This window comes from Lolium perenne, chromosome 4 (assembly GCF_019359855.2).
Source record: "Lolium perenne isolate Kyuss_39 chromosome 4, Kyuss_2.0, whole genome shotgun sequence".
NCBI classification, from domain to species: Eukaryota; Viridiplantae; Streptophyta; class Magnoliopsida; order Poales; family Poaceae; genus Lolium; species Lolium perenne.
Window position 1 is genome coordinate 337009992 of NC_067247.2, and position 11317 is coordinate 337021308.

The 11317-nt window shown below is 42.8% G+C and overlaps 2 protein-coding genes across 2 annotated transcripts; one reads left to right on the plus strand and one right to left on the minus strand.

The window, feature by feature from the left end:
• Positions 1–410: 410 nt before the first annotated feature.
• Positions 411–859, plus strand: LOC127349117 (cysteine proteinase inhibitor 8-like). Its single transcript, XM_051374899.2, has one exon. It carries the CDS (start codon positions 430–432, stop codon positions 832–834), a length of 405 nt encoding a protein of 134 aa, XP_051230859.1. The 5' UTR covers positions 411–429; the 3' UTR covers positions 835–859.
• Positions 860–3383: 2524 nt separating this feature from the next.
• On the minus strand, positions 3384–11109 carry LOC127296565 (methionine--tRNA ligase, chloroplastic/mitochondrial). The gene is made up of 12 exons (XM_051326683.2): positions 10750–11109; positions 10256–10399; positions 10015–10164; positions 9686–9853; positions 8497–8621; positions 7607–7700; positions 6657–6755; positions 5546–5726; positions 5290–5405; positions 4527–4682; positions 4028–4156; positions 3384–3844 (listed from the first exon to the last, which is right to left on the minus strand). The coding sequence occupies exons 1-12, from the start codon at positions 11023–11025 to the stop codon at positions 3680–3682; spliced, it is 1803 nt and encodes a 600-aa protein (XP_051182643.1). The 5' UTR covers positions 11026–11109; the 3' UTR covers positions 3384–3679.
• Positions 11110–11317: the final 208 nt, after the last annotated feature.

Below are 11317 nucleotides of genomic sequence, written 5' to 3' on the forward strand. Positions count from 1 at the left end.
CGACTAACTGCGACGCGTCCGTCTAGGACTCTGTTCGTTTTTTCCTGAGCTGCAAAAAGTAAGGAAAGTCTCGGCTCGAGGCTCAATCCACTCACCACGAGCGCGGCGCGACGAGCGAGGAGGAGGAGGAGCGCGCGTGTAACACTCCTATTCTCACTCACTTACTAGTGGTGGAACAACCCACCTTATAAGGTGGTCTAACTTCCTCCCAACTTTTCATGTGGGACTAAACTTTCCACCTCTTGCCACTCACTAGTGAGCTGCCACCAACTTGGACTCAAACTCACAAGGCTGCCACTAAGTGGGCTTTGAGATTTATAGAAAAAAATCTGAAATCTAGTATGGCCCAATGTGTATGGGCCCAATATTTCAACCGGACCGGCTTCCTCCTGCTTCTTGTCATGCGTGGCCGTGATTCAAGCCGCCGCCATGCCTGCCGCCCCGACGTTCGGGCGGTTCGGCGGATCGCACCCGCGCCCGCTCGACCACCCGAGGATCCAGGGGCTCCGCGAGCGGGCGGAGGCGGAGCACGTCAAGCGGCGTGCGGACGACAGGATGATCTACGGCGGATTGAGCCCGATCAGGAACATCTACCACCCCAAGATCCAGGGGCTCGGCCAGTGGGCGGTGGCGGAGCACGTCAAGCGCGCCAACGACGGGCTCAAGTTCGGCAGGGTGGTCGGCGGCGAGGACCAGCTTGTGGCCGGCATGAACTACTTCTTGCTCATCCAGGCGCTCAACCGCAACGGCTTGTACAAGGCGCAGGTGTACGAGCCCCTGGAGGAGAGTCCGAACAACGCACGCCAGCTCGTCTCCTTCGGCCCTGCGAACTGACCTAAATTGGTCTGGCCGGCAGGGTTGGAGAAGAGTTTTCATGGAGTACTTAAACTTGTCTCGACTTTTTTCACAACTTTTTTTTTTACATGAACTTTTTCACAGCTTGGATGTAAACCATACATACATCCAAATTGACAAAGTTGAGTTATTTTGAGAAAGTTAAGGCAAACTTTCATGACATGGAGGGAGTATTTTCAAATACGGAAGATAGCAAAGAAATATTTAGTTGGCTTATTAACTAGTCTCTCGTGTCGCTGATTTAAACTTAATATAGGAGTAAGTTCTAAGCCCTCGTCGCTAACTGACCTCCGATTCCCGTCATCCCGTGGAAGACTTACTTAACTGTTCGTCTGTTCCCAGACCCCAGCAAAACAAGGCGCGGGAGATCCCTGAGCTCGTGGCTGGGCAATGGAGAGCATGTAAAAATGCTCTAGAAGCTTAACGACGAACGTCGAGTCGTAGGGCGAGCCGTGAGCAGCACAATATAGTCGTAGGCGGGGACGGCTGCGGTGGGGCTTCTCCCCGGGTGGAGCCTCCTTCCATGCGACGGTGCAGTGCCGCGGCCCCCTGCGATGGGCTCAGCGCGAAGATGGAGGTCGAGAGGTGGTCAGCCGGGCGGTGGTGCCCTTGTGGCGGCAGCCGGCGGATCCGTGAACGGCTTGGGCCTTGGGCCTAGGCGGGCCAACAGGTGCAGAACCGTCGCTGCAGGTGGCGTGGCAACCGTGGCGTGGCTGCGGAGCTGCCTGCACCATGGTGGCGCCGGCGACGATGAGCTAGGCGGCGGTGGCCAAGGCTCTCCCGGCGGCGCGGCTAGTATTCGGTCGTGCTGCGGTGGTTGAGCGCTTGGTGTGGTGTTGTTAGCGCGGCAAACGTTGCTCCTGGTCCTGTGGGTTGTGTGGCGCTCATCGGCGTGGTGGTGCTGACCGTGGTGATGGTCGTGCTGGTGGACCGCGATTGCATCGGCGTCATGGAGGTGTTGCAGTGGTGGCAGTGCAATTCAGCAAGGAGGATGTGCTCCTCAAGACCCTGTGAGAAGAGATGACAGGTGTGCTCCAGATGAAAATCCTGCTCTGCCTTCGGTCAGAGCTGGTGATAACGGTGCTCGTGGGCGTTGTTCCCCTCCATGGAGGCATCGCCGAGGAGGGCCAGCGCCTCCCTTAACCACTTGGGATGGTGTCTTCGGGTGAGTATCGAGATTGGGCTATCCGATTCTTTCTTTCTTGAAAGCATCACTTTTGGAGACACGTACCTGGGGAGCACATCTCGCTTGGTGTTGCTCTGATAATGTTGCTGCTCAGGTGTGATGCCAGGGCGCAATTTACACCGTCCTCGGCCACTCCAAGGCAGCGTCTTTCTCAGGGCTGGCCAAGTGCTACCACCCACCTGCCGACTCTTAGGCGCTCAAGTGTGATTGGTGCGTCGATGATGAGAGTTGAGAGGGGTTGTTTCTTTGGAGTTGTTTGGCTTCGGTTCTGACGCGGCTTTGGTTTCAGTTTGGGCAAGGCCCCTGTGTGTTTTTGTTGTAATGTGTGGTGGCTAGTCTTTGGATTAGCGGTGTATATTGTAGCCATTTTTGGTGTTGTATCGGCTGTCGGACACTTCTTCTATGTGATTGATATAGGACATATTCTAAAAAAAAGATAAATTTGGATGTATCTAGACATGTATTTAATATGCCGTATCTCAAAAAAATTGAGCAAGTTATTTTGAGAAATAGTGATTACTATATACCCATCTAAAAATAAGTATCGCAACTTTTTCTAAATACAGATGTATCTGACATATTTTAATTATAGATATATCCATATACTCCCTCCATTTTATAAAAGTTATCTTAGATTTATTAAAATTTGTATGTATCTAAATACTAAATTTGATCAAATTTTTATGAGAAAGAGGGAGTAGATAAAGTTGCGACAGTACGGAGGAAGTAGTTTATCATATAGGTACTGAACGGCGGCGGGTACCGCAAGCGCAACCTCTTCTCATTCAGCTACAAATCATCTGAACGACTGCCGGCGAGCAGGACAAGACCAACAGGCGAGATAATTTTATGATTTGGAGATTGCGGCATGCTCACTGCATATTATTTTTTAAACAATAGTTTGAAAACTGTACGATAACAGCTAGAGGATATAGCACCTAGAGGCTAGAGAGAGCTAGCAAAGGCAAACAAGGGAAAAATAGTAAACGATCACAGTTCTTTTTTTTCCTTTTGAAGCAGTGGTATGCTGCTGCCACAGTGCCACTGAAATTTTTTTGGTGCCAAAACGATCACGGTGAAAGTAAACAAAAAGGTTTGCCCGACAAAAGAAAAACTCATACAGCCTACAAATGTGACATCGTTGAGAAGTTATAAATCCTACAGTTTTAATTCAGTGTCATCATAGTATATACTCACTCCGTTCTGAATTCTAGGTTGTTTTGGATATTTAATATGAACCACAGAAAGCACAGACTAATATGTGAAATGTGTCTAGATACATGGGAATTCGGAAAAAGTTAGAACATCTCGAACGGACTGATACTACATAGCACTGAACTAGTTGTCAGAAACGTGGACGCCTTATATTTCCAAAACAAGAGAGACCGTACTAGTTTAGCCCCATCATTGTACAAACTTGAATCAGAAAGCCTGAGAGAACAAAATTGCTAAGTTTCAGTTCGGTAAATAACAAAAAAAAATCAGCCTTCCTTTCCAGTTTCCACCAAGCTTCAAGGCCACCAGTCGTTCTTATGCTATCTACACCAGTAAATACGTGACAGTTTGGCAAAGTAGGCATCCAGAATGCTAAAAGCTGAGGAATCATTCAGTCAGTAGTTCATTACCCACAAACCTAGCTCATGCCTCCACAAGTCCTTTACTACGTGCTTTCTTCTTCCCACCCTTCCCTTCCTTTGGACTTGCTTGACCTTTCTCTTCAATTTCGGTTTCTATTTTTGCGAATATTGGCATTGGCTCCATCATTGCCTGACCTGCTTTAAGGGCTCCCCATTTGGTATCATCCTACATGACGGATGACAGAGATTATAAGTAAGTGATGTGTCATAGGGACAAAGTTATTTAGTTTTGGACATTGTGTTTTCCAGAGGAATAGATATTATATAAATACTAGAGAATGACCGCAAAATACTTTGTTAAATTGAGAATATAATTAAACAGCATATCCCTGGTCATAAGAACACATACCCATCTCAATGTACTAAACTGGTCCTCTGTGAAACCAAGCTGTGTATAAATCCTCAAGGAAAGGCTTGGAGTGATTGGAGACAACGCTATTGCAATTATTCTCATTGTCTCTAGAATAATGACGAGATCCTGCAGTCAAGTGGACAAAATTGAATGAACAAGTCAAATGACACAATCAAAACAAATAATAGCATGCCAATCAATTCTAATAATATCAATGACGCAGAAAGGGTTAGGCATAGTTTCATGGGTTTTCATTATTTACAGTCATAACATCAGACCTGTTGTGGAACCAGAATTAGGTGCTATCAGATGCAACAGAAAATAGAGAATTTTGAAGCTTATGTTTAAACCGAGTTTCTTGTACAAACATGAAAAGAACCAAAGGGTGCAATATACAGTTTGACCTTGCTACATTAAATTTTGACGAGTAAAATCTGAAACAGGCACGATAAGCCCAAGAAGCAAAATAGATAGTTTCAACTTTCATGTGATTTACCTTTGCAGCCTTTTCAGCACTCTCACCCCCTTGCTTGAAACAAGACCATGGTGCTTGCTCATCAATGTACAGATTTCCTAAGTTACCAATTTCTAGAATAGTTTCGCATGCTGACGTCAACGAAAGATTTTCATAATGGCCCTTCGCCTTGTCCACCTATATAAACAGTTTATACCACTGTAACTCCAACAGATGAATAGCAGGTGGTCATCTGAAATATTCAGATGCATAATTGACAACACATGCTGACAGTGTGCAAAGCCCTTATGGACTTATGGAACATATTAATTGATTGAACATCATATCCATTATCTATAGCTCCAAGAAGGGAAATAAAACAGTTCAGCTAGGATCATAATGGTGGCTGTCTTTACTTGCTGTAGGCTAAGAAACAGAACCTAAAGGAGCACCAACAAAGATTATTATGGTCTCGATGTAATAAACTGTAAGCTCTTAATGGCACCCATAAGCTTCAGACGTCAGCATAGCCTCCATACTTATGGAGATAGTAACCAAACAAAGAGCATACGTTACATATACAGGGACAGGGTTAAGGGTTTCAAGCTTTGGAAATCATAATGCAAAAGAATTTCACTCATAAAGAATTTGTCCACTTAGACCATTTATTTGTTCAAAGTTATAAAGCCAATTAAGACAACCTACACCCCATCCGAAATAGTAATGCAATCACACATCGATTGTTTATATCAGTTTCTACACTCCTGCTGTCATAATTACCGAGATACCAAGGAGACCAACTTACCAAGTTTTCAACATTATTCTTGAATGAATTGCCATCGGCAGCAGCAATTGAATCAAAAGCTAATGTAGAGTTACAGTTCTTTTTTAGGAGACCAAGTGTCCGGTTGAGGAGGTTTCCTGTTCAGATGAGAATGGGATCATCACTAATAAATGAAGATGGACAGTTAACACAGATAAGAAACACCAACCAAAGCATAAGCACCAACCCAAGCATAAGCCAAAACTTAAACAAATAAAGTTTTAGAGCACATAAATACCGATTGTGTTAGCAAGATGTGCGTTGACTGTATTGATAAAGCGTTCTTCTGAATAGTCCCCATCATTCCCGAATTCTACTTCTCGCAAGAAGAAGTACCTAACAGCATCTACTCCAAATCTGTCAACCAGATCCTTTGGTTCAAGTGTGTTGCCTAATGATTTCCCCATCTTCATGCCATCCTGAAATTGCAAAAAAAAAAGGATTGCTTCATGACAGCCTAGATAGAAATAATATTTGCTCCTCATTAGCGCTCTGCATTTTGCAATATTTTTTCTGGGCAACCATGCGCACCAATGAGGCGGGATTTATGAATAGTTCATGTCGTTGGACCTTTTATAACCCTATAAAATAAAATACTGTACTACTAACCTGTCCTACAACAATAAAGTAGGGGTAAAGAATTCCTCGATGAAAAATACTGTAAATAAACTCCCCAGAAAATGGACAAATGTTACAAAAGGAGGGAGAAGAAAAACATTTACTCGCAAAAAAAGGAGAACATAGTTTGTTAAAATCTGAAGTTGATACAGAATAGAGGGTTGCAAACTTGAAAAAGGGAAGGTGGCAAAATAACACACAATTCTCTGAACTGCGAGCCATAACTATATGACAATATGCGACACGAACAGGTACAACCATACAAGGGCAGATGCTAAACAGATGTACCATGTACTAACATGAGTGTGCTAACTTGTGACATTGTAGTACCACTATTGACAAGTGTCATAGACAATACCATCATACAAGTTAGACTAATATTGTAAAATGGGGTGAATTCAAGGTAGAAATGATATTGAGGGAAAAATAATCTACAGTGGAAAGTAGTGTAGGATTCCATGGGATATTGAAACAAGATATAAAATTTGTCCATACTTTAGAAAATTGAAAATTGCAGAAGGGAAGGCTAGAGCCATAAAACAGGACCAAGGAAATTCGACCGTGCAGTAACTGATGCAAATGGCTTTATGCAGAAATGCACATGTAGTGGCAGGAATAGGGAGAAGAGCCCTATCAACTAACATACGATTTTTACATATGCATGCTAAAAATACTATCTACCATACGGTGTAACATTTTATAACATTTGTTGAGGTGGAATGTAAGGTCACCTTTGTCAAGAATCCATGACCAAAAACTGCATGAGGAACGCTTATCCCTGCTGACATTAGCATTGCTGGCCAATAAACTGCATGAAACCGCAATATGTCCTGAGGTACATGCACAAAAAATCATCACAGACCAAACAAAATAAAACAAAGAAGTTCATCCAATGTCCATGCTTGTAAACGGAAAAAAAATGTCAATATCTACAGTAGTAAGTGACCAGCTCCAAGTGGATTTGTGAGCATGGCCCAGTTGGCAGTGGAGCAAAAAAATAAAACTGTAACCCAAGCAGTTGATTAGTACTAACAAAGAATCGATACATTTTATGATGTTGGCATCTCCAGGTATTAGGATTTAGGAAGCATGATAAAATTCATCAGATTTAACATATGACAAGCGATGTGTTCTTTTATTTTTTCTTAGCTGAGTCACACGTCTCTTAGTTTTGAAAATTAAGGCATGCTTCTGTCAAAATTGCTTCAAGCCTTCAACTGTGACCTACCACTGTTAGGTCACCAACTCAGCCTCACACATGATATTTTTATCAGGCAAGTAGATGAGCCTGATCAAAAGGGCCCAATCAAAATGTTTAAATGAAATGGGATCTAATTGAGAATTTGAAGTAGTGAGATTCGCCACTGAGTTTCGCCATATGAAAAATTGAAAAGCTATATAATATTATCTTAATTAACATAAAGGAGTTTATGCTTGTTTATTCATTTGACTGACATCATATTTTTAGTACTTTCTCTTAGCAACTAAGCGAAAGAGGCAAGTGTTACTATCAAAGTTCACATCAAAATGGGAGCTTCTTACGATCACAAAAGAAATCAATCAACATGGAGCAAAGAACATGTTAAAAAAGACTGGGAGAAGCATAGGTGTTTTTCTCAAAGTTGAAACAAGGAATATGGATGTTTGCAACAGCTGCAAAATATAATTTCCTAAAACCGACCTTTCCTATCAGGTGTAGAGAGGCAGGCCAACCACGATCAACAGCTTGCTGTAAACTTGCCTGCTCCCCATCATCTAGAGACGCTGAAAGATAACTACAGACACAAACATACAGAAAATGAACGGCCAGTATGAAACAAGGTAATCGGTAATATTGCATAAGATTATGTACTCTGGCCTCCTTTCAAGATTTCAAGTCTGCAAGTTGACTGGTAATTTATTACATGCATGGGTTTAATATTATGCATAAGTGGTAGAGTATCCACTGTCCAATATAAATATGCACAAGTAACTTTATTGTAGACTGACATGGTGTGGAAGATTAAGAGTGTGCACGAACTAAAAGGATTAGTATAAACATAGATTACCTCTAGCTAAAATAAAGTTGAACACAGCATACATGATGGGTTCATAAGTGTGCTAGCAGAAATAGGAACTGCTAGTGAGAAGAGATCATCAAGAAGAGCCTTCAGTGAGGCACTTCAGATCTATTCTGAGCAGCCATACTAAGACAATTTTACGAAGACCTTATGCTAAACAATACGGGCAATAAGAGTTCTCGGAGAAATGAATTGTCATATTCAAACTTCAAAGCACTCCAAAGTTAATGTTATAAATACTCTTTTAGCAGTCTTTGTTTGTGCATAGCAAGTTCACAGTTTTGAGCAAAAATGGAACAATCCATCGAATAATTTGCCATTGCCAAACATGAAGTTAAGTTTAAGTATCTTCTGTACTTGCACGGTAGGATTTAAGACAGGACGCTGATTAAATACAGCACACCACATACAGCTATATACCATATCTATTCAGTGAAACTTGAGTAAGAATATGCAACTTGCCCATGCTTACAAAAATGCCAAGCAGCAGATATGAAATAGATAAACATACCCTAATAAGGCATCAAACCACACGTATATTGTTTGCTTGGTGTCATTGGGCACAGGAATGCCCCATTCGACAGATGCACGAGAAATAGAGAAGTCTCTCAGTCCACTTTTAATCCAGCCTTCGACCTACAGCTGTGTCTTAATTAGAAAAATAACAAAGAATAAGAGCATTCTAAAACCATGAAAATAAAAACATGTGAGCTGAAAGACTGGCACTTAATGAAGCATCCAAGGTTATTTTCGTAATGGAGGCTAAAATATGAAACATCGTATGAGATTATGAATCTTGGTACATAAGAAAATTTTATATTATACTAGCACGGTACAAGGAACGAAGATATATTTTCTATTGGACGTTGAATCCAGTAGAGTCCAACTGTGAGCAGAATACAGGCTAGTTAATAATTTGCAGTATAGTTAGTCATTGTGTTAGGCATGCGCTGATGCACATATGTGTTTTGAGATGTCATGGTAATCCCATCTTGCGAGCAAAAGGAGTATAAACATGTAGTCGCCAGGTTTCAAGTGCTAAGTAACTTAAGACAAAACACCATGACTCCGTTTTAAAGATGGGCTGGGGAAATTGCCGGTGGCTGGGGAAATGGGATCAGTGATGAAGTCCAGCACTGGATTGAACAGACACATGGCTCCCCAACCCCAAACTCGCACCATAAATCACTAAGTCCTGATACATGATATTGCTGTAAAAGTTAAAGATACATGAGGAAGGTTGCGGTCTAAAGATACTCGTCACTGTCTATCGACTATTTTGCTGCTGCCATATATACATCAACATTTGGCAGCTGGCATCTAGGTTCTAGTCTTTAACCTAGTTGGGAATTACGAAGCATCCAAGTGACAATTTGACAGGTGGCCAGAAAGAAAATGTTTTGTGAGCATGTTTCTTCAACATGACAACAGCACTTCCTGGCAAGAAGAAATGTGTGACCCAACAAAACCCACATAGTTTGTTACATATTTGACTGCAAAAACATATTTCAGAAAATCATGCCAAATCTGCAATGATAGTCTGGCACAGTGCATTTTTTTATCTGTCACTAGTCCAATCAATATAGTTAGTCTCCATTTAATAAGCAAACAGTCTACACTTTTCCGCGGCAATTCGTAGCAGTAATAACTAAATAAACACATGTCAGATTGAATAAGATACATAGAGGATAAAGCCTCACCTCGTGCAAGCGATGTGATGGCCTTACAAAATTGGGATTAGTTGTCAGTAGCTCTTCTAACTTGTGCTGATATTTTGATAAGGCAAAGAAATAGTTATCTTCCTTTCTAGGTGCACAAGGCTTCAGATGCACAGGACAGCAATTGTTTTCCGCCAGCTCTTTTTCATCCTGTGTCAAATCAACAAAACTGTCATTTTTATTCTTTACAAGTACCGGTACATAAATTAGAGATTACCTAGCACATGGTGACTATTGTTATGATTAAGTATGAATACATCTACCCAAGGAATTGTACTATTATAAATGAGAAGGTAGAAACAGAAGTTTACCTTGTACTCCTCACAGCTGACACAGTAAAGCCCTTCGTAATCAGCTCTATATATGTCACCGCTGCTTAGTACTCTAGAATAAAAGTCATTAACAACAGCTTCATGCTTCGGATCGGTCGTGCGAATAAACTTGTCATACTGTATGTCCAGCTGCAAGAAAAAAAACGAAGTTGGAAGAGAAACATGAGCTCCAGGTTTACGACATATCGGTAAACTGAAAATGCATCGTGTTGCGACATACATCAGCCCAAAGCGCCTTGTATGAATTTGAAATTATATCGCAGTGCTCCTTGGGGTTTCTGCCACTAGCCTCTGCTGAAGTGGCGATTTTTTCACCATGTTCATCGGTTCCGGTAATGAATATAACCTTCTTCTCTAGCAATCTCTGCAACCAGACAAGCACCGTGAAACAGATTCTTGGATAAGGAGTTAAGTTAGGCTACTGGCAAAAGGCATGCAGTTGGGCCTGTAGCTCAAATACTCTAGCAATCAAATCATTGAACTGGAAAATTTAGCTTTGCTAAGACAGTAAGATATATGAAGCCTGTGCATCTACATTCCTGGATTACATATGCGCTGGCACGCTCGCCGCTGACTACAGAACAATGAAGCGCCAGGTATAATCAGTGTTCCATACAGGTAGCGTATATCAAAATGTCATGTACCGGCAGGTGGATCTCGACTAATGTACTCAGAATTTTAGCATGCCCCTGTGAGAACTGTGCGAAGGCTTGCCTGGAAGCGGGCGACGGCGTCGGCGGCGATGGTCGTGTATGCGCTGCCCATGTGCGGCGGCGCGTTGACGTAGTAGAGCGGCGTGGTGAGCACGTAGGGTGGCGGCGTGGATGCGGGGGCATCTGAGGACGAGGAGGTTGAGGCGCAGCAGAGGGCGCGGCCGCGGCGGTGGGGCGAGGAGGCGAGCGGGCGGAGAGGGGGTGAGGCGAAGCCTAATCTGCGCGCGGTGGCTCCGATGGAGGCTGGGGCGCAGAGGAAGGCCCGCCCGGCGGCCATGGCGGAGGAGCCGGAGACGGAGGAGTGGGTTATGGAGAGGGGTTTTGGGTCGCGTTCGTGAGGCAGAGAAGGCAGATGGGGTTGCAGGCTGCTCAGGCTCCGTGTGTGAGATTTCCATGTAAATTTCAGAGAATTTGAATTCTAAATACGAGTATTTGAATTCCCTTTTGATATTGGATTTGGGTTACAATATTTCTGTAGAATACACTCTACTTCCATTCATAGAAATCTCGGGTCTTCTTCGATTTACAGAAATTCCATATGATTTTAAGAAAACAAAAATCTAAGCGGC

Excerpts from the sequence above, each read along its gene's own strand:
- LOC127349117 (XM_051374899.2), top strand. The coding sequence starts at position 430 with ATGCCTGCCGCCCCGACGTTCGGGCGGTTCGGCGGATCGCACCCGCGC.
- LOC127296565 (XM_051326683.2), bottom strand. The coding sequence starts at position 11,025 with ATGGCCGCCGGGCGGGCCTTCCTCTGCGCCCCAGCCTCCATCGGAGCC. Across the intron at positions 9,854-10,014 it reads TCAGCTGTGAGGAGTACAAG|GATGAAAAAGAGCTGGCGGA; the intron begins GTAAACTTCTGT and ends GATTTGACACAG. Across the intron at positions 7,701-8,496 it reads TGGTTTGATGCCTTATTAGG|TTATCTTTCAGCGTCTCTAG; the intron begins GTATGTTTATCT and ends TTGTGTCTGTAG.